The sequence below is a fragment of the Loxodonta africana genome, chromosome 16 (assembly GCF_030014295.1).
Source record: "Loxodonta africana isolate mLoxAfr1 chromosome 16, mLoxAfr1.hap2, whole genome shotgun sequence".
Taxonomy (NCBI): Eukaryota; Metazoa; Chordata; class Mammalia; order Proboscidea; family Elephantidae; genus Loxodonta; species Loxodonta africana.
Window position 1 is genome coordinate 85660407 of NC_087357.1, and position 24035 is coordinate 85684441.

At 40.5% G+C, this 24035-nt stretch overlaps 1 protein-coding gene across 1 annotated transcript in view; it reads left to right on the forward strand.

Moving 5' to 3' along the window:
* The first annotated feature begins 16504 nt into the window (after positions 1-16504).
* Positions 16505-24035, forward strand: part of ANTXRL (ANTXR like) — a 112361-nt gene continuing 104830 nt past the window's right edge. Inside the window, exon 1 of the mRNA XM_064269093.1 lies at positions 16505-16707. Coding sequence (XP_064125163.1) covers positions 16505-16707 — 203 coding nt within the window. The remainder of the gene's footprint in view (positions 16708-24035) is intronic.

The window sequence follows — 24035 nt, forward strand, 5'->3', positions numbered from 1 at the left end:
AATAGAATTCAATAACATATAAAAAAAATAATTCACCATGACCAAGTGGGATTTATACCAGTTATGTAGGGATAGCTGAACATTAGAAAAACAATCAATGTAATCCATCACATAAATAAAACAAAAGAACTACATGATCTTATCAAGTGATGCAGAAAGGGCATTTGACAAAGTCCAACACCCATCCTTGATAAAACCATCAGCAAAATAGGAATAGAAGGGAAATTCCTCAACATAATAAAGGGCATTTATATAAAGCCAACAGCCAACATCATCCTAAATGGAGAGAATCTGAAAATACTCCCTTTCAGAATGGGAACCAGACAAAGATTTCATTTATCACCACTCTTATTCGACATTGTGCTGGAGGTACTAGCCAGAGTAATAAGGTAAGAAAAAGAAAGAGCACTAAAATTGGTAAGGAAGAAGTAAAAGTATCTCTGCAGATTATATGAAAACTCAGAAAACTCCAAAGAATCCTCAAGAAAACTACTGAAACTAATAGAAGAGTTCAGCAGAGTATCAGGATACAAGGTAAACATACAAAAATCAGTTGGATTCCTCTGTGCCAAGAAAGAGAACTTTGAAGAGGAAATCTCAAAATTAATACCATTTACTGTAGCCCCCAAGAAGAGAAAATACTTAGGAATAAATCTAACTAGTGACGTAAAATACCTATACAAATAAAACTACAAGACACTACCGTGAGAATCCAAGAGATCTACATAAGTGGAAAAACATACCTTGCTCATGGATAGGAAGATCAACATTGTGAAAATGTCAATTCTACCCCCCCCAAAAAAAGCAATCTACAAATACAGCGTAATTCTGATCCAAATTCCAATGACATTTTTTAACAAGAAACAAATCACCAACTTCATATGGAAAAAGGCCCTGGATTAGTCAAGCATTACTGAAGAAGAACAAAGTGGGAGGCCTCACACTACCTGATTTTAGAACCTATTTTACTGCCACAGTAGTCAAAACAGCTGGGTACTAGCTCAACAACCGATACATAGAGCAATGGAACAGAATTGAGAATCCAGACGTAAATTCACCCATCTATGAGCAGATGATATTTGACAAAGGCCTGAAGTCCACTAAATGGGGAGACGACAATCTCTTTAACAAATGGTGTTGGCATAACTGGATATCCATCATTAAGAAAATTAAACAAGACCCATACCTCACACCATGTACAAAAAACTAACTCAAAATGGATCAAAGACCTAAATATAAAATAAAAAATGATAAAAATCAAGAATGAAAAAAATAGGGACAATGCTAGGAGCCCTAATACAGAGCATAAACAGCATACAAAACATAAATAGCAATGCACAAACATCAGAAGAGAAACTACATAACTGGGAGCTCCTAAAAATCAAACACTTATGCTCATCCAAAGACTTCATCAAAAGATTAAAAAGACAACCTATGGACTGGGAAAAAAAATTTTGGCTATGACATATCCAATAAGGGTGTAATCTCTAAAATTTACAAGATACTGCAAAAACTCAACAACAGAAAGCAAATAACTGAATTAGAAAATGGGCAAAGAATGTGAACAGACACTTCACCATAGAAGGCATTCAGGTGCCTAACAGATAACATAAGGAAATGGTAACCATCATTAGCCATTAGAGAAATGCAAATCAAAACTACAGTGAGTTACCATCTCACCCCAACAAGGCTAGCATTAATCCAAAAAGCACAAAATAATAAATGTTGGAGAGGTTGTGGAGAGACTGGAACACTTATACACTGCTGGTGGGAATGTATGATACAACCACTTTGGCAATTGATTTCTTGCTTCCTTAAAAAGCCAGAAAAGAAGTGCCATATGATCCAGCAATCCCACTTTTTGAAATATATCCTGGAGCTGTCGCACAAGTAGATACATGCACACCCATGTTCATAGCAGCACTGTTCCCAATAACAAAAAGATGGAAACAACCTAGGTGCCCATCGACAGATGAATGGATAAATAAATAATGGTACATACACATAGTGTAATACTAGGCAACTGTAAAGAACTATAACGAATCTGCAAAACATCTCACAACATTGATGAATCTGGAGATCATTATGCTGAGTGAAATTAGTCACAAAAGGACAAATATTGTATAAGACCGCTATTATAAGAAATCAGTAAAAGGTTTAAACACAGAAGAAAAAATTCTTTGATGGTTATTAGTGTGGGGAGGAAGGGAGAGGGGAATTCACGAAGTAGATAGTAGAGAAGAAACACAGTACAGAGGAAGTCAGCACAACTGGACTAAACCAAAAGTTAAGAAGTTTCCTGAACACAACCAAACACTTTCAGGGACAGAGTAGCTGGGGCAGGCGTCTGGGGACCATGGTTTCAAGTGACATCTAGGTCAATTGGCATAACAAAATTGATTAAGAAAATGTTCTGCATCCCACTTTGGTGAGTGGCATCTGGGGTCTTAAAAGCTTGCAAGTGCCCATCTAAGATGCATCATTTGGTTCCAACCCACTTGGAGCAAAGGAGAATGAAGAACACCAAAGACAAGGAAAATATTAGCCCAAGAGACAAAAGGTCCACATAAACTGGAGACTCCTTCAGCCTGAGACCATAAGAACTAGACGGTGCCTGGCTATCACCAGTGACTGCCCTGACAGGGAACACAGCAGAGTCCCTGACGGAGCAGGAGAAAAATGTGGCGAGGTACTCAAATTCGCAACTAGACTTAATGGTATGGCTGAGACTAGAGAAACACCAGAAGCCATAGCCCCCGGACTCTCTGTTAACCCAGAACTGAAACCATTCCTGAAGCCAACTCTTCAGACAAAGATGAGACTGGAATATAAAACATAAAATAATACTCGTGAAGAGTGTGCTTCTTAATTCAAGTAGATACAGGAGACTAAGTGGGCAGCTCCTGTCCAGAGGTGAGATAAGAAGGCAGAAATCCGTATACTGTGACAGCACACTCCCCATTTCCACCCCTGGTTTCCTGTGTCCATTCAACCAGCACCTATCCCTTTATGCTGGTGTGTGGTCCAAGGTTGGGAGTCGTGAATTAGGCCTCAGCAACCAGGTCTTCTGTCTCCCAGCCCAGGGTTCCTTGCACTTCCCCAGGTCAACCCCACCTTCTAGTGTCAAAAGTTGACCCTCCAACTCTCCCCAGATGTTGTGCGTACAGGTAAGTGCGTTAGTGGACCACTCTGATTACCAATTGTTGAACTAGACTGCAATGTGCTTATGCATCAGAACTCTCAGAGCATGGAGCGGGTGGGAGGGCTTGATATATTGTAAGCCCCTACTCTGTGTGAGGCCCTAAGTCGTTGGAGGTGGGGCATCTCACACCAGAATCCCCGGAGACTTTTATCAACGTGTATGTGCCATCAGGAATGTTCCTAGGATTCTTCATCAGTGCATCATTTTATTCTCACTAACATTTTGTAAGTTTGGCTTTATTTCTCCTCGTTTGATGGATTAGGAAACCACGGTTCTGAGAATTTAAGAGAACTTGCCAAAGATCCCACAGCTTTTATATGGAGCAACCAGGAGCTGATACAGACAAGCTTTGTGCAGAGGGGCCCTGAGGGCTTCGTTCCTGAGGATTAGAGACAGGGAAATGGGTTATGGGGGCACCACCTACCTCCCACATTGGCTTGCAGCCCAAGGCCTCCTGCCAGGTTAACATTGGCTGCCAGGGGTGCTGAAGGCTGAAAAGAACCCTGCAACCTGTAGGGGCACTGCATGGGACAGGGGTATGCCTCCCTCACCAGGAATAGTTAGGGGGCCCTTTCCCCAGGCTTGCTAGGGCTCCTGCTGGGCTCTGGTGCTCAGCTTTTCCCTTCTCTCTCTCCAAATGTGGGCCCATGCTTGTGCTTCCTGAAGCTAAGACCCTCCCTCCTACCCACACCGGGGCCAGCCACAGGCCTTGTTGCAAGCATACGTGTACAAGTGTAAACACAAACCCATGATAGGGCGGGTATACCTACATAAAGCTGTGGTCCTTATGACAGTTCCCCTACCCTTTTCTCTGTGCACCAGGATTCCCACCCCCATATTTAGCCCAAAGTGTAGATGAATTGGAGACCATGGATTGCATACAGGACTTGGTGGAGGGAAATATTTAAAGCATTAAAAGAAATAATTCCCCAAACTAGAATTCAGTATCCAGTGAAATTGTTATTCAGAAGTGGAGGATAAATGCTTTCTCAGACAAAGAAAAATTGAAGAAATATGTCACTGCTCTACATGCGTTTCTTTATGTTGAGGTCCATAAAGAAAGCATAAAAATCCTCACAACTGGACCAGTGAGCAACATTGTGATAAACGGAGAAAAGATTGACGTTGTCAAGAATTTCATTTTACTTGGATCCACAATCAACAGCCATGGAAGCAGTAGTCAAGAAATCAAAAGACGCATTGCATTGGGTAAATCTGCTGCAAAGGACCTCTTTAAAGTGTTGAAGAGCAAAGATGTCACCTTGAAGACTAAGGTGCCCCTGACCCAAGCCATGGTATTTTCAATTACATCATATGCATGTGAAAGCTGGACAATGAGTAAGGAAGACCAAAGAAGAATTGATGCCTTTGAATTGTGGTGTTGGCAAAGAATATTGAATATACCATGGACTGCCAAAAGAACAAACAAATCTATCTTAGAAGAAGTACAACCAGAATGCTCCTTAGAGGCAAGGATGGTGAGACTGTGTCTTACAAACTTTGGACATGTGATCAGGAGGAATCAGTCCCTGGAGAAGGACATCATGCTTGGCAGAGTACAGGGTCAGTGGAAAAGAGGAAGACCCTCAACGAGGTGGATTGACACAGTGGCTGCAACAATGAGCTCAAGCATAACAACGATTGTAAGGATGGCGCAGGACCAGACGGGGTTTCGTTCTGTTGTGCATAGGGTCGCTACGAGTCAGAACCGACTCAACAGCACCTAACAACAACAACAACATACATGCCTTGTAGGAAATATTTTAAAAAGTTCTTCAGAGAGAAAGGAAATAACTAAGTGAGAAACTTGGATCTACCTAAAGAATAGGAGGATGTTCAAGAAGGATAAAGGAAGGTAAGTAATTTTTAAAAAGCTTTTCTTATTAAAGAATTTACCAGAAAACAGTTTGTTTAAAATAATAACAACAATATTTTGGATATTTATATTATATGCGTCAGTGAAATGTGTGACAGAAGTGTTTTAAGGGTTGGGAGATGGGAATTGGGAATAATCTGTAATAAGATATCTGTACTGCCAGTAAATTGGGATAGTTTTATTTGAAAGTAGATTCATACTAGTTGTAAATGTATATTGAAAATTCTATGTCAACCACTAAAATAAGTAAATAAATAAAGAGCTAAAATTAATATGCCGAGAGGAAAGAAAGCTGAATCACATAAAATGCTCAATTAAAACAAGAGAAACACTCTCTAGATAGTAAACGTTTGTTATTTTTGGTGATTGTAAAGGTAACACTGAAGGAAGATGAAGGGTACGCAGCTTTACAAAGGTAAATAATGTCACTAAAAAGAACACAAGAAAAAAGGACCTGTTGGCTATAGCATATATAATTTTGAAGCAACAGCAAAAAAAAAAACCAAAAATATATATGCAGGTATATATGTATCTATGTTGGCATATGTGTGTATAGATATGTATGTATTATGTGTATAGAGGTGTATGCGTATGTATATGCATCTGTGACTTATGGGTATATATTCACATATATAGTAAAGCACATAGGGGGTACAGTCACAGATATTTCTTAGACATAACCATACACATCTCAGAATTGCATTTCTGGGTTTGAAGGATTAGGACCATAGTCTCATGGTACATCTTGATCGGTTGGCATAATGTAGTTCATAAAGTTATGTTTTTCATCCTAGTTTAATGAGTAGTGTCTGGAATCTTTAAAGCTTGCGAGCAGCCATCTGAGGTATGCTATTGGTCTCTACTGGTCTGGAGCAAGAGAGAAAGAAGGAAACTAAAGACACAAAGAAGAAAATAGTCTACAGGACAGTCTACATGAACCTCATCTACCCGGAGACCAGAAGAACTAGATGGTACCTGGCTGCCATTTCCGAACTTTCTAATCAGGGCCATTATTGATGGGCCCTGATAGAATGGGAGAAGAATGTGGAAGAGAACCTCAAATTCCTAAAAAAAAAAAACCAAAAAAACAGACCTCCTGGACTAGTTGAGACTGGAGGACTCTCCGACGTAATTGCCTTGAACCAAAACTAATCCCTGAGGTTTCCTTGTAGCTAAGTAACAAATTGACTCAAAAAGTAATGAATATCATCCATAAGTACTGTGCTACTTTTAAAAATCACCTATATGAGACCGAACAGTCAACAGTTATTTTAAAACAAAGATGAGAATGTAAGGGGCTAGGAAAACTAGATTAATGGAAATAGAGCAAACAGAATGGAAATGAGAATGTTCACGCATTGTGAAGACTATAACCAAGGTCTCTGAACAACTTGTATAGAAATTGTTGAACAGGAACCTAAGCTTCTGTGTAAACATTTGCCAAAAACACAATAAGATATTATTTAAACAAAAATCAAACAGTTAAGGCAGAATTAGAGTGGAAGACAAAAAAAGAAGTAAAAAACAGGGACAATGAATAGAAAAGCTACAAATATGGTAGATATTAATTCAACTATATTATAATAATTTTAAATATAAATTGCTTAAATATGCCATTGAAAAGACAGAAACTATGAAATTCAAGGACTGACACTATAACATTACCCAATTTTAACCACATCAGAGGGGGTTAAAACAAAAGACCCAACAATATGTTGTCTACAAGGAACCCACTTGGAATATAAAGACACAGCTACATCACAAGTAAAGAATGAATAAAAATATACTATGCTAACACTAATTGAAAGAAAGCTGGAGTAACTTCTAATTTCAGACAAAGCAAATTTCAGAGCAAGGGAAATTACCAGGTATAATATGGGACGTGATATAATACAGGGGTCATTTCTCTAAGGCAACGTAAAAATCATGAATGTGTATCATAACATCGTAACATCAGATGTCAAAATATGTGAAGCACAAATTGATAGAGCTACAAGGAGAAGCAGACAAATCCACTATTACAGCTGGAGACATCAACACCCCTCTATCAGTAACTGACAGATCCAGCAGGCTGAACATTATATAAGTATATAGTTGAACTGAACAGCACCATCAGTCAACTAGATCTAACTGACATGTATAGTATACTTCATTCAACAACAGCAGAATACACATTCTTCTTCAAGCCCACATGGGACATTCAACAAGACAGACCACATCCTGGGTCATAAAACACCTTTACAAATTTCAAAGAGTAGAAATCATCAAAGCTATACTCTCAGACCACAATGGAATTAAAATGGAAATTAAAGAATTGATAACTAGAAAAATCCCAAAATATTTGGGAATTAAACAACACACATCTAAATAGGACATAGGCCAAGGAAGAAGTCCCAGGAAAAATTAAAAACATAACTACCTAAATAAAAATGAAAATACAAGTTATCAAAATTTGTGAAATGCAAAAGCAGCGCTTAGAGAAGTTAACATAACATGGAGTATGTACATTATAATCATCTATAATCAATCATCTAAGCTTCCATTTTAGGAAACTTGAAAAGAAGAGCAAATAAAATCCAAAGTAAGCAGAAAAAAAGAAAAGAAATAAACATTAGGACAGGGATCAGTGAAATTGAAATCAGTAAATTAATAGAGAAAAACAAGGAAACCAAAAGCTTGTTCATTGAAAAGTTCAGTAAAATTGATAAACCTCAAGCCAGGCTAACCAAGAAAAAAGGAGAGAAGACACAAATTATGAATACTATAAATGAAAGAGGAACTTTCACAACTGATCTCATATGAGGACATTAAAAAGATAGTAAAAGAATCTTATGAACATTTCTATGCCCATAATTTTAATAACTTGGCTGAAATGGACCTTGAAAAACACAATCTATCAAAGACCACACAAGGAGAAATCAATAATATAACTAGTCCTATTTCAAAGAAATTTTAAATAGAAAGCACCAGACTTAGATGGTCTCAATGGTTATGCAACATTTAAAGAATTAACATCAGTTCTTAAAGTTTTTCAAAAAAAAAAAAAGAAGAAGAGGAGGGAACACTTTATAAGCCAGTATTACTCTAAAACCAAAACCACTCAAGAGCATTACAAGGAAGAAAAATTAAAAGACATTATTTCTCATGAACATAGATGTAAAAATCTTCAAAATTTTAGCAAATCCAACAATGTACAAAAAATTATACACCATGACCAAATGGGTGGGATTCATCCCAAGCATGCAAGCCTGGTTCAACATTCACAGATTAATCAATGTAATTTCTCATATTAACAGGTAAAGAAGAAAAATCATATGGTCATATCGATTGATGCAGAAAAAGCATTTAACAAAATCAACACCTTGCATGATAAAAACTTTCAGCAAACTAAGAATAGATAGAAACTTCCTCAACTTAATAAAATATATTTACAAAAACCCTGGAAGTATGTAATATTATTTTGTTAAAATGCTGTCTTGACATAGTTTTGAAGCCCTAATGGGAGGTCTGTTTATTTGCTTTTTTTGAGCAGCTGATCAAGTTTACTGTCCAGCTACTCCCATTATTGGGCTTTCACAGTCCTGGGCCAAAACACACCCATCCTGATGGCCCCAGGGACAAAACCAAGCCCCAATCCAAGTCTGTTGCAGAGGAGTCGTTTCTGACTTATAGTGACCCTGTAGGACAGAGTAGAACTGCCGTATAGAGTTTCCAAGTTGGATTCAAACGGCCAACCTTTTAGTTAGCAGCCAAGCTCTTAACCACTGCACCACCATGGCTCCTCCCAGAGACAAGCACTCAACAACTAGGAATAGCCCCTTTGTCACCTGGGCCTGCAGAATTATTCAAAATGCCCAAACCCCAGAAACCCTGTGAAACCTAACTATGACCTGCTTGTCATACGCAAGTCCCCTCCTAAAATTCCAGCTACAGTTCCCACTCATGTGCATATATGGAGTCATCAGTGTGCCCAGTGCTGGGCTAGGCATCATGAAGGCCACAGAGGACAGGAGGTCTGTTGGCCGGTGATAATGGCATTCTCTCTTCATGAGACATCTTAGTACGTGGGGAGTCAGCACCACATCACCGGGCCCTCCACTGACTCTGGGGTGGAACATGGAGAGAAGGGACTTTCGAATCTGAGGCCAGGGGTCAAGTCGTAGCTGGGTGCCCCTGGGTGCAACCCTCTGCGTGGCCCTTCTTCATGGCATGCTGTGTTTTCTCTAGGGAACTGTGGATATACTATACTTCCCATGGCATTAATTTCCATGTCTGTTTGCCTTGCCATTCCTGATTAAACAAACCCTGGGAACATTTAAAATGAGCTAACATCATACTTAATTGGGAGAAACTAGATGCTTTCTTCCAAAGACTGGGAACAAGACAAGGATACCACATGTCCCCATTCCTTTTCAACATCATACTGAAAGTCCTACCTCATGCAATTAGACAAGAAAAGGAAATAAAAGGCATACAGATGGTAAAGGAAGAAATAAAACTCTCACAGTTCACAGATGATATGATTATCTATCTAGAAAATAAATGATGGTTAAAAAAAACTAGAACTAATATGTGATTATAACAATTTGCAGGATACAAAATTAATATACAAAAGTCAATTGCTTTCCTGTATACCAACAAAAAACAATTGGAATTTGAAATTTAAAGTATAGCACCATTTACATTGTTGTTGTTAGTAGGTGTCAAGTGGATTCTGACACATGGTGATCCTGGGTGTGCAGAGTAGAACTGCTCCGTAGGGTTTTCAAGGCTATCTAGGCCTGTTTTCTGAGGCACCTCTGAGGGGGATTGAACAGCCAACCTTTTGGTTAGTCACCCAGTGCTTAACTATTTGTGCCATCCAGGGACTCTCATCATATACATTCGCACACACACACAAAAGGAAACACAGGTATAAATCTAACCAAACATGTACAGGACCTATCTGAGGAAAACCTTAGAACTCTGATGAAAGAAATGAAAACATTCAATACAATTCCGGTGAAAATCCCAGCAGATTATTTTGTGGATATTGACAAAGTGATCCTAAATTTATACAGAAAAGCGAAAGACCCGGAGTAGCCAAGGGTCGCTATGAGTCAGAATCGACTCAATGGAACTGGGTTGGGATGGGTTTTTTTATACTGAAGGAGAACGAAGTCAGAGGACTGATATTACAAAACTTCAAGATTTATTCTCAAGCTACAGTGGTCAAAACAGTGTGGTATTGGTGAAGGAACAGATAAAGAGATAAGCAGAACAGACTAGACAGACCTGAAGTAGACTCACACAAATACAGTCAACTGATCTTTAACAGTGGAGCAAAAGTAATTAAATGGAGAAAGGATAGTCTTTTCAACAGATGATGTTGGAACAACTGGATAGCCACTCGGAAAAATTTTAACTAGACAGAGCTTACATCTTTCACAAAAACTAACTCAAAAGGGATCATAGACCTAAATATAAGATGGAAAACTATACAACTTCTAGATGATAGCATAGGAGAAAATCTAGGTGACATTGGGGTTGAAAATGACTTTTTAGATTCACCACCACAGTCACAATCCATAAAAGAAAAAAAGAACCTGGTAAGTGTGACTTCATTAAAAGGAAAACCTTCTGTTTTGTGAAAGAAATTGCTAAGAAAATGTAAAGACAAATTGCAGACTGAGAAAAAATATTTGCAAAACCTGTATCTGATAAAGGACTTATATCAAAAATATTTTTAAATCTCAACAATAAAAAAACACAAGCAACCCAATTACAAAATGGGCAAAAGAAACTAACTGACACCTCATAAAAGAAGATAAGCAGATAGTAGATAAACATACGAAAAGATGTTCAATAAAAGAACATTTCAAGCTCTGTTCTGAAGTACAACACAGTCAGTGATAGGATAATATCCATATACCTACCAGGGAGACTAGTGAATATGAATGTTATTCAAATTTACACACCTACCGCTAATGCCAAAGATGAGGAAATTGAAGATTTTTACCAACTTCTGCAGTCTGAAGTTGATCAAACATGCAATCAAGATGCGTTGGTAATTACTGGTGATTGGAATGCAAAAGTTGGAAATGAAGAAGGATCCGTAGTTGGAAAATATGGCCTTCGTGATAGAAGAAACAATGGAGATCACATGATAGAATTTTGCAAGACCAAGGACTTATTCATTGCAAATAACTTTTTTCAACAACATATACAGGAACTATATACATGGACCTCACTGCACAGAAAACACTGGAATCAAATTGTCTACATCTGTGGAAACAGACAATGGAAAAACTTAATATCATCAGTCAGAACAAGGCCAGGGGCCAACTGCAGAGCGGACCTTCAACTGCTCATATGGAAGCTCAAGCTGAAGCTGAAGAAAATTAAAACAAATCCGTGAGAGCCAAAATAACTTGAGTATCTCCCACCTGAATTTGGAGACATCTCACAAATAGATTTGACACATTGAACACAACTGGCTGAAGACTAGATGAGTTATGAGATGACATCAATGACATCATACATGAAGAAATTAAAAAGATCATTAAAGAGACAAGAAAGAAAAGTCCAAAATGGATGTCAGAAGAGATTCTGAAACTTGAACTTAGAGTAGCGAAAGTGAATGGAAGACATGAAGTAAAAGAGGTGAACAGAAGATTGAGAAGACAAAGGAAAGTACTATAATGAAATGTGCAAAGACCTGGAGTTAGAAAACCAAAAGGAAAGAACACGCTTGGCATTTCTCAAGTTGAAAGAACTGAAGAAAAACTTCAAGCCTCGAGTTGCAATATTGAAGCTTTCTATGGGCAAAAATATTGAATAACACAGGAAGCATCAAAAAAAGATGGAAGGAATACAGGGTCACTGTACCAAAAAGAACTGGTCAACATTCACCCATTTCAGGAGATAATATGTGATCAAGAACCAATGGTATTGAAGGAAGAAGTCCAAACTGCGCTGAAGGCATTGGAAAAAAACTAGCCTCCAAGAATTGACGGAATACCAATTGAGATATTCAGCAAACATACGCAGTGTTGGAAGTTCTCACTCATCTATGCCAAGATACTTTGAAGACAGCTACCTGGCCAACAGACTGGAAGATACCCATATTTGTGCCCATCCCAAAGAAAGGTGATTCAACAGACTTCAGAAATTATCAAACAATATCACTAGTATCACACCCAAGTAAATTTTTGCTAAAGATAATTAAAAAATGGTTGCAGCAGTGTATCAACAGGGCACTTCCAAAAATTTAAGCCAGATGCAGAAGAGGACGTGGAATGAAGGATATCATTGCTGTCAGATGGATCTTGGCTGAAAGCAGAGAAAACCAGAAAGATATTTACCTGTGTTTTATTGACTATGCTAAGGCATTCGACTGTGTGAATCATGAATTATGATACCATTGTGAAAAATGGGAATTCCAGGACACTTAATTTTGCTCATATGGAACCTCTACATAGACCAAGAGGCAGTCATTCAAACAGAACAAGGAGATACTGCATGATTTAAAATCAGGAAATGTGTGTGCCAGGGTTGTATCCTTTTGCCACACTTATTCAATCTGTACGATGAGCAAATAATCTGAGAAGTTGGACTATATGAAGAAGAACACAGCATCAGGATTGAAGGAAGACTCATTAACAACCTCCGATATGCAGATAACACGACTTGCTTGCAGAAAGCAAAGAGAATTTGAAGCACTTACTGATGAAGATCAAAGACCACAGCCTTCAGTATGGATTACACCTCAACATAAAACAAAAAATATCACAACTGGACTAATAAGCAATATCATGATAAACAGAGAAAAGATTGAAGTTGTCAAGGATTTCATTTTGCTTGGATCCACAACTGACACCCGTAGAAGCAGTCAGGAAATCAAAAGACACACTGAATTGGGCAAATCTGCTGCAAAAGACCTCTTTAGAATGTTAAAAGTTAAGATGTCACTTTGAGGACTAAGGCGAGCCTGACCCAATCCACGGTGTTTTCAGTCGCCTCATATGTATGCAAAAGCTGGACAATGAATAAGGAAGACGGAAGAATTGATGCCTTTGAATTGTGGTGTTGGTGAAGAATATTGAATGTACCGTGGACTGCCAGAAAAACGAAAAAGTCTGTCTTGGACGAAGTACATCCAGAATGCCCCTTTGAAGCGAGAACGGTGAGACTTTGTCTCACATACTTTGGACATGTTCTTAGAAGGGACCAGTCCCTGGAGAAGGACATCAGTGAATAAGAGGAAGACTCTTGTCAAGATGGATTGCCACAGTGGCTGCAATAATGGGCTCAAGCATAGAAATGATTGTGAGGATGGCACAAGAACGGGTAGTGTTGTGTTCTGTTGTACACAGGGTTGTTGTGAGTCAGAATTGACATGATGGCACCTAACAACATCAACAACATGTCATTAGGGAATTGCAAATCCAAAACACTGACATCATAAAATACTGGCAAGGATGTGGAGCAGTGGAAACGCTCATTCATGGCTGGTGGGGATGTAAATGGTACAGTGCCTTTGGAAGGCAATCTGGTAGTTTCTTAGAAAGCTGGACATAGGCTTATCATATGAGCTGGGCTGTCTGCTCCTAAGTATTTAACCAAGTGAGTGGAACTGCCAGAAATACAAGCCGGGTTAAGAAAAGGCATGGGACAAGAGATATCATTGCTGATGTCAGATGGATCCTGGCTGAAAGCACAGAATACCAGAAAGATGTTTACCTGTGTTTTATTGACTACATTATTAGACTGTGTGGATCATGACAAATTATGGATAATGCTGCGAAAATGGGAATTCCAGAACACTTAATTGTCCTCATGAGGAACCTGTACTGAGACCAAGAAGCAGTGGTTCTACCAGAACAAGGGGATACTGTGTGGTTTAAACTTAAGAAAGGTTTTGTGTCAGGGTTGTATCCTTTCACCATACCTATTCAATCTGTGTGCTGAGTAGATGATCCGAGAAACTGGACTGTATGAAGAAGAATGGGGCATCAGGATTGAAAAGGTGTAGCTGGGGAGGGAAGGGGGGCACCTGACCCCAGGCACACATCCAGGGGGCCTCGAGACAAGGCACAGAATGACATTCTGAGACCCTACAGATACGAAAGATGCCTCTCTGAGGCAGCCAGACAAGGGGGAGGAAGTCATTTCTGATGACACCTTGCTATCAGTGTCTGTTCATCTTGAAATGGAGGAGGCACAATTTAAAGATTACCTCTGAGTGCTCAAATTGGGGGAGGGCACAATTTAGAGATTGTTCCTGCCCTGGGCACTCCTTACCCTTGCTACGCTCCTGCAGAATTAGAGGAAGATTAATCAACAACTTGTGATATGCAGATGACACAACCTTACTTGCTGAAAGTGAAGTGGGCTTGAAGCACTTACTGATGAAGATCAAAGACCATAGCCTTCAGTAAGGATTACACCCTAACGTAAATAAAACAAAAATTCTCACAAGTGGACCAATAAGCAACATCATGATAAATGGAGAAAAGATTGAAGTTGTCAAGAATTTTGTTTTATTTGGATTCACAATCAATGGCCATTAAGAAACCAAACGACGTACTGCATTGGGCAACTTTACTGCAAGACCTCTTTAAAGTGTTGAAAAGCAAAGATGTCACTTTGAGGACTAAGGTGAGCCTGACCCAAGCCATGGTATTTTCAGTCACCTTGCATATGAAAGCTTTACAATGAATAAGGAAGACTGAAAGGATTGATGCTTTTGAATTATCGTGTTGGCCAAGAATATTGAATATACCATGGACTTCCAGAAGAATGAACAAATCTGTCTTGGAAGAAGTACAGCCAGAGTGATCCTCAATAGCAAGGATGGTGGGACTTCATCTCACACACATTGGACATGTTATCAGGAGGGACCAGTTCCTGGAGAAGGACATCACGCCTGGTAGAAGGTCAGCGAAAAAGAGGAAGACCCCTCAACAAGACGGATTGACACAGTGGCTGCAGTAACAGTTTCCAACACAGCAACCAGTGAGAATGATGCAGGACCAGGCAGTGTTTTGTTGTACATAGGGCTGAAATGAGTAGGAACTAACACAGTGGTCCCTAAAAACAACAATTATTTTGTGTGTGTGTGCATGAAAAAATGCACAGCAAAAGATATACCATTTCAACAATTTTTCTACGTACCGTTCAATGACGATGACGTAGTATTATATTCTTTAAGTTGTATAACCATTTTCACTGCCCTTTTCCACGTTATTCTATACCATCAACATAAACTCACTGCCCTGTAACCTTCTTATCTAACCTTTCCAGTTACTGTTGTCAATTTGATCCCATATACATAATTCTTTAAAAGAGCACAATGTTCAAGCAAGACATACTTTAGTGATTAAGGTAACTATTGTTTGGTTCAAAGGAGCCCTGGTGTCACAACAGTTAAGCACTCGGCTGGTAACTTGAAGGTCAGAGGTTCCATTCCCTCAGCCACTTCGAAGGAAAAAGATAAGACAGTCGGCTTGAGTAAAGATTGTTTGGTTCAAGGAAAACTTCAGGGGAAAGTTTTGGTTTGAAGTTTAAGGTTTAAAGATTATCTCAGGACATTAGTCTTAGGGGTCCATCCAGCCTAAATGACTCCAGAAGGTCAGGATTCATTGGGAATTTGAAATTCTGTTCTACATTTTCCCCCTTTTGCTTATGATTATTCTTTAGAATCTTTGATTAAAACATTCAGTAATGGTAGTCAGGCACCATCTAGTTGTGGTCTCACAGCAAATGAGGCAGCTGTTCATGGAGGCAATTAGAAATGCATTCCAATTCCTCCTCAGATTCCTGCCTCTCCTTTTTCCTCTGCTGCTGCAGGTGAGTAAAGATAACTGTTTTAGCTTGAATGGTCACTTGCAAGCTTTTTAGACCCTAGGCACTACCCAACGAAATAGGAAGCAGAACAGAAATACTAAAAGCAAGAGTAGGCCAGTTGCCTGGGCTGTCTCATGAAATCATGACCCTAAATCTCCAAACCGCTTTTTGAGAATTTTAATGGCCACTTGTGAGGGGTTGGGACTCAATGAGGACAAATGGAGTCCTCATTTTATACCCCCTTGAAAAGACCCCTTGCTGTTGTTAATAGGGAAGATATTCAGCAGAGCCGCAGGTCACAAAGTCACCATGTCAACCTTCATGTCAACCCTAACAACCAAGAATTCTGCTAGGGCCTGGCGGGGGAAGGGCCAGAGCAGGGAGCTGGTAGCTCGTCGCCCCAGAGCCACCACTTCCACCCTTCTGCTCCCACTGGGCAGGGACCGAGTGGGAGGGTTGCAGCAGGTGTGGGGGAGAGGACCAGAAGGGCCATAGCCCCTGGGCACTGGCAGAGGCAGTGGCAGTTGAGGTGCCCCCCATACCATTGAGCCCTACCCCCTCACTGGCTCCCCAGAGCACGGCCTGGGGAGGGAGGGAAGATGGCGAGCCATGGCCCCTGGGCGCCCTGCCCTGCACCCTTCTTGCTGCTGCTGCTTCTGCCACCGCCACCACTGCTGCCTGGTGCTGGGAGCTTTGGCCACCGAGGCCATGGTTCCAAAAGCGTGAGACACAGGTGGCGCCAGGGGACAGGTGAGCAGATCTCCTGCGGGGGCGGCTTCGATCTCTACCTCATCTTGGACAAGTAAGTGGCCAGCAGACACCTAGAGCACAAGCCCTTGCCCACTGGGTGCCCAGGCAAGAACAGCAAATAGTAGGGGAAGCCCCGCAGCCCACAGAGAGCACTGTCTCCTAGTGGCCACTGCAGGCCTTAGGGGCCACCAGCTTCTGTGAGAGGTGGACCCAGTCTGTTGGTCAGACCTAAGAAACAGTGTCTTTGGGGCCTCTCTGTGGCAGCCTGCAACAAAACCAGTGATCCAGGCATTTGTTCACAGGTACTTGGACTTTTTGGGGGAAAAAACCACTGTAGTGTTTTAGGATGTCTCTCTGTATTTTCATCAGCTTGGCATGAATCCTTATCCTACATTCCCCATAAAAAGTGATTCAGGCAGGTGATTGCTAGGAGCTGCCTTCTCAGTAGTTGTTAGAAGCTAACTGTGGGGGCTGGTTTCTTCTTCTTCTTCTTTTTTTTTTTCTTCTTCCCTCCAAAAAAGGCTTCTATTTTTACAGGCTCAGAGAGGCAGCTCTGTTGCTTCTGTTGGGCATTTTACTTGCATAAAAAAGCCCGTGGCTTTGCTGCTTCTAATTGCTTTGCTTCTGCCTTCAGCGTTTGGGGACTGTCTTACAGTTCATGTACTTTCTGTCTCTGTTTGGCCTTAGGAGAGATGGAGTGTGTTTCAAGTCCTTCCTAGGTCCAGTGGGCTGGTCCTGGATCTTGTCCTGGGCCCTTCCTGAGCTGGCAAACAAGGAAATGTAGGGGTGTCTTCAGTCTTGGAGATACTGTCTTACTTCCACTTTCAGCTCCTCCTGTGGGGCTGAGAAAAAAATTTGCATTAATTCAGTAGTACCTTGTTGTTAGTTGTTGTGGAATCCATTCTGACTCATTGCAATCCCATGCGTGCAGAGTAGAAGTGCTCCAGAAAGCTTTCAAGGCTGTGACCTTCCAGAGGAATATCACCAGGCCTGTTTTTCGAGGTGCCTCTGGGTGGGTTCGACACTACCCTTTCTGCAAGTAGTCAAGCACTTAACTTTTTGCCCCACCCAGAGACTCCAACAATGATACAACCATCAATATCATTGGAGCAATTTCAGTTTCCAAAGCTTTTTCACTGCAGTTGTCTTCTTTTATGCTCAAAACAACCCTGGGATATAAACTGCCAAAGCTGTTTGCTGGGATCCTAGAGGTGGTGAGATATGCAGTGATGGTGGCAGGACTTGGGCTTTCTGTGCTGGGCTTCTTCTGTTACTTCAATTTCACAAGTTAGAGCCGTCTGCCGCAAACAGCCAATTCTTGAGACGGGTAGCAAGAGCTTTGTTATATATACCAGTATATGGAGACAGAGGGGAATGATCTCCTAATGCTGTCTCAAAAAACTGCAGTCCAGCTGGAGTTTTACAGGGAAAGGGGAACATGGGTTTTAGGAGCTTGTGGAATGTCCATTCCCTTTCTGTGTGGCTTAGGTGATCACGTCTCAAACATGCTGATCTTTCCCTTCCATTGTCCCTTCAGACTGGAGCCATCCTGATGAGCATCGTCCTGTTTGACAGGCTTAGATCAATATCACTTTTTTTCCACAGTCCTAGGGGAAACATTGGTTAACATTTAACTCTTAGAGGAGTCAACAAAAAATCATACTAGGAGACAGAGACAGGCTAGGGAAGGGAAAAATGGCACAGGTTCTGTTCAAGATATGGCCGAGCAGCCTGTTCCACTTCCGCCACCCCAGGCTAGATTCCCCTGGCTTCGTCTGAGTCTCTGTGGGTGCTATGGCAAACCAGCAGCTCTAGGAGCTCCTGCATCCTGGAACAGAGGTCCCTCCTCACTCCCCAGCAGGGACATCTGAGATGCCTTGTCAATCCTTTGCACAGTTGGGGGTGGGGGTGACCCCCTTGGAGGAGGATGGAGGGGCTTTATGGAGGTCGATGGCCTTTTTGGGTCCATCTCTCCAGAGAGGGACAGTATGCTCACAGGGTCCCTACAATGGCTGTATAGCCACCTTGCTGCAGTGCCCTGCCCACTCTCCTAGTGCTGTGCTTTTAGTCCCAGTGGGGACATCTACCCCTGGATTGGATGGGAGGGGCTCCAGCCACAGTAGACAATGTGAAATGATATTAATCGAACTCTTAAACTGTATGCATAGCAATGTGTTGAACACTTTAGTCCTCCCACACCCGGAGGGATAGGTTCTGTTTCCCTGCTTGGGGTTGATTATGCAGCAACCTGGAGTAGCTGAGTGTTTTACTCAAGGGCAGTCAAAGCTAGTTGACTAGTGGGAGGTTTATCTCATTTCCTTTAGGGTGTGATGGAAGGGGTCCTAGAAAGAGGTCAAAAGAATGGCTCCCTAAGTCAAGGAGTCTCTACTTCCCACCACCACATGCCTCCTTTGGCTTCTTAAATGCTGGGAGGTGGCACTGGTTCCTCAGGACACAATTGGAGGACAGGATTGGGAGGAGCAACTCAAGTTCCCTGTGCCCCAGACCAGGCCCTGGAATTGAGGCTGCTCTATAGGGCCTCACCCTCACTGTCAGTCTCCACTTTGCTCTTCCAGCTGGCCGAGAACATCTGGACCAGCTCAGGGTAAGAGAAGGGGCCTGAGGCCTGTCTGGGTGAAGAAGGCCTTTGAGGACCAGGTCTTCTCTCCAGTAGCTGTCTGGTTGAGGATATGGTCTGTGGATGCCCCCTGCTGCTCTTGGAGAAAGAGGAATAATGATCACTTAGGAAGGGACTCCAATCACCAGCCTGTGGCCTTGGCAAGTTGCTTCATTTCTTTGTGCCTCAGTGTCCCCATTTGTAAAATGGAATCCTCATACCTACCCTCTGTTTGTGATGAGGATGGAGAGAGAGTTTGTGGGTAGTTTGCCTAGTAGTGTCCTGTACAATCATGGAGGATGAGTTTGAAGTAAAGGGCAAGGGGGGAAGAGTCACATTGCTTCAGGGGCCCCTGACCCAGCCCTGGCTCCTGGGCAGCAGCATCTTTTCATGTGTTTGTTGGCCATTTGTGTTTTTATTTTGGCAAAATGTCTATTCAAGTTCAAGTCCTTTGCCCATTTTTAAATTGCATTTTGGCTTTTTGATTTTGAGTGGTATAAGTTCTTTATATATTCTAGATATTAAACCATTATGAGGTACAGTGAAACCTGTAACCCGATGGGACTGCCTTATTTTCTAGGTCTCACAAATTTTCTGCCCTTGACAGGGTGCAGTCTTACCACTTCTCCATCACTCTTTATTAGTAGAAAATATTTTAGTTTTCCTTCTCTAACAGGTTTTCTCCTTACACAGGTTCCTACTTTCACAGGCTTTACTGTATATGGTTACCAGGTATTTTCTCCAGTCTGTAGGTTTCCTCTTCTTTTGATGGACAAAAATTTTTAATTTTGGTGATGCATGTTTTACCTATTCTGTCTTTTGTTGCTTGTGCTTTTGGTGTCATATCTAAGGATTCATTGTCAAAAACTAGGCCCTGAAGCATTACCCCTATGTTTTTTCCTAATAGTTTTATGGTTTTCATTCTATATTTAGACCCTTGATCCATTTTGAGTTAATTTTTGTATATAGCGTGAGGTGTGGGTCTAACTACGTTCTTTTGCACTGGAGATCCAGTTGTCCCAGCACCAATTAGGAATAGCTGTTCTTTCCTAGCTGAATGGACTTGGCGCCCTTGTGGAAATTAATAGATCATAGATAATATAGGTTTATTTCTGAATTCTCAATTCTATTCCATTGGTCTGTATGCCTGTTCTTATATCAGTTCCACACTGTTTTGATGCCTGTAGCTTTCTAGTATGTTTTGAAATCGAGACATGTGAGTCCTCCCACTTCGTTCTTCTTTTTGAAGGTTTTTTTTTGGCTATTCAGTGCCCCTTGAAATTCTGTATGAATTTGAGGATTGGCTTTTCCATTCCTGCAAAGAAGGTTGTTGGAATTTTGATAGGGATTGTGTTGAACCTGCAGATCATTATGGATAGTATTGTCATTATGATGATATTAGGTCTTCCAATCCAGGAACACTGAATGTCTTTTTATTTTTCTTTAAGTTTTTTTTTTTTTATATAGATACATATGTAACAAAATTTTCCATTTTAACATTTTTTTACATGTACAATATAGTGACATCAGTCATGTTCATTTTGTTTCTCAACTATCACCGCTCTTCGTTTCCAATTTTTTCTGTCACCTTTAACACAATCTGAGTGTCACTCAAGCTATAAGTCTCCTTTACCCCTTCCTCCTGCCTGTCCCTGGTAATCACGAATAACTTAGGTCTCTGTGTACTTGCCTGTTTTACATATTTTATGTAAGTGGGATCATACATTTTTCCTTTTCTGATTGACTTATTTCATTCAGTATAATATTTTCAAGGTTTATCTATGTTATGGTATGTATCAGGACTTCGTTTCTTCTTGTAGATGAGTCATAGTCCATTCTATGTGTATACCACATTTTGTCCATTCTTCTGTTGATGGGTTTTTAGGCTGTTTACTCCTTTTAGCTATTGTGAATAGTGCTGTAGTGAACATTGGGGTACAAGTATCTGTTTGCATTCCTGCTTTCAATAATTTTGCATATATACCCGTTATGGATTGAACTGTATCCCCCCAAAATATGTGACAACTTGACTAGGCCATGATTCCCAGTATTGTATGATTGTCCACCATTTTGTCATCTGATGTGATTTTCCTGTGTGTTGTAAATCCTACCTCTATGATGTTATTGAGGCAGGATTGGAGGCAGTTAGGTTAATGAGACAGGACTCAAATTACAAGATTAGATTGTATCTTGAGTAGATCTCTTTTGAGATGTAAAAGAGAGAAGCCAGCAGAGAGCAGAGATGCAGGAGCAGTGCATGTCCTTTGAACCAAGGTTCCTGTGCTGAGAAGCTCTTAGACCAGAGGAAGATTGATGACAAGGACCTTACCCCAGAACCAACAGAGAAAGCCTTCCCCTAGACCTGGCACCCTGAATTTGGACTTCTAGCCTCCTAAACTTTGAGAGAATAAATTTCCCTTTGTTAAAGCTATCCCATTGTGGAATTTCTCTTACAGCAGCATTAGATAACCAAGACAATACCTGAGACTGGAATTGCTGAGTCTTGTGGAAATTTTGTGCTTAACTTTTTGAGAAACCACTAAACTGTTTTCCACAGCAACTGCACCATTTTACCATCCTACCAGCCATAGTTGAGGGTTCCAATTTCTCCACATCTCACCAACACCTGCTGTTTTTCATTTTTAGTATCATAGTCATCTTAAAAAAAAAAAAAAAACAGTGCTGTGGAGTTGATTCTGACTCATAGTGACCCTATACGGCAGGGCAGAACTGCCCTGTAGGGTTTCCAAGGAGTGGCTGGTGGATTCGAACTGCTTACCTTCTGGTAGCAGCTGTAGCTCCTAACCACCATGCCTTTGATTTTTTTTTTTTCCTTGCTGTTTCTGTTATTGATTTCTACTTTTATGGCTTTATGGTCAGAAAATATGCTTTGTAATATTTCGGTGTTTTGAATTCTGTTCAGGCTTACTTTTGTGGCCTAATATGTGGTTTGTTCTGGAGAATGATCCATATGCTTTGGAAAAGAATGTATTCTTGTCTGCTGTTGGGTGTAGTGTTCTGTATATATCTATGATTCAAGTTGATTGATTGTGGCAATTATACCTTCCATGTCTTTATTGAATTTCTTTCTAGATATTCTGTCCTTCACTGAAAGTGGTGTGTTGGAGTGTCCTACTATGATTGTGGAGATGTCTATTTCTCTTTTCAATGCTGTGTTTGTTGTATGTATTTTGGAGCCCTGTCATTGGATATGTATATATTTATTATGGTTATGTTCTCCTGGTATATTGATGCTTTAATCATTATGTAGTATCTTTCCTTATCCTTTGTGGTAAATTTTGCTTTAAAGTCTATTTTGTCAGAGATTAATATTGCCTCTCTGCTATTTTTGGCTGTTGTTTGTTTGATATGTATTTTTTTCCCATAGTCTGAGTTTTAGTTTTTTCATTTGAGTCTAAGATGTGCCTCTTGTAGGCAGCATATAGGCAGATCATGTTTTTTATCCATTCTGCCACTCTCTGTCTCTTTTTTGGTGCATTTGGTCTGTTTACATTCAGTGTGATTATTAATAGGTATAAGTTTACAGGTGTCATTTTGATGTATTTGTGTGTGTGTGTGGTGTTAACAGTTTCTTTGTTCCACTTAATTTTCTGTGCTGAGTCGTTTTTCTTTGTGTATTTTCTTTTCATCATTTTCATTATTGTTGACTTTGTGCTTGCTGAATCTTTGTGTTTTTCTTCTTTTTTATTTTGATGGGTAAATTTGTTAGTTTCCTTTGTGGTTACCTTAAAATTTATCTCTATTTTTCTAACTTTAAAGAAATCTTTTATTTCTTGATATTGCCTTAAGTTCTTCTGCATATGAAAGTTCTATTACTGTACTACTTATTCCCTCCCTTTTGTTCTGATGTTGTCATCATTTACATATTGATGTCTGTTTCCCTATTTCAGCCTTTTAGCTTTGACTTATTTTTGTGACTTCCCTCTCTGGGTTGATATCTGGTTGTTTTGTTCTGTGTTCTAGTCTTGGGTTGTTATCCGATATTGTTGGTTCTCTAGCCGTAGGACTCCGTTTAATATTTCTTGTAATTTTGGTTTGGTTTTTACAAATGCCCTCAACTACTGTTTATCTGGAAGTGCCCTAATATTCCCATCATATTTAAGAGACATTTTTGCTGGATATATAGTTCCTGGCTGGTGTCATGGGTTGAATTATGTCCCCCAAAAATGTGTGTATCAACTTGGTTGGGCCATGATTCCCAGTCTTGTGTGGTTGTCCTCCATTTTGTGATTCTAATTTTATGTTGAAAAGGTTAGGGTGGGATTATAACACCACCCTTACTCAGGTCATCTCCCTGATCCAAGGTAAAGGGAGTTTCCCTGGTATGGGGCCTACACCACTTTTTATCTTTCAAAAGATAAAAGGAAAGGGAAACAAGCAGAGAATTGAGCACCTTATACCACCAAGAATGCAGCACCAGGAACAGAGTATGTCCTTTGGACCTGCGGTTCCTGTGCCTGAGAAGCTCCTTAACCATGGGAAGATTGAGGACAAGGACCTTCCTCCAGAGCCAACACAGAGAGAAAGCCTTCCCCGGAACTGACACCCTGAATTTGGACATTTAGCCTACTTTACTGTAAGAAAATAAACCTCTGTTGAAGCCATCCATTGTGGTATTTCTGTTATGGCAGCACTAGGCTCTGTGTTTGGTTTTTGGCAATATCCCTGGGGTGTGGCCTGCACCACCTTTTATCTCTCAAGAGATGAAAGGGAAGGAGGCAGAGTGGGGGACCTCATACCAC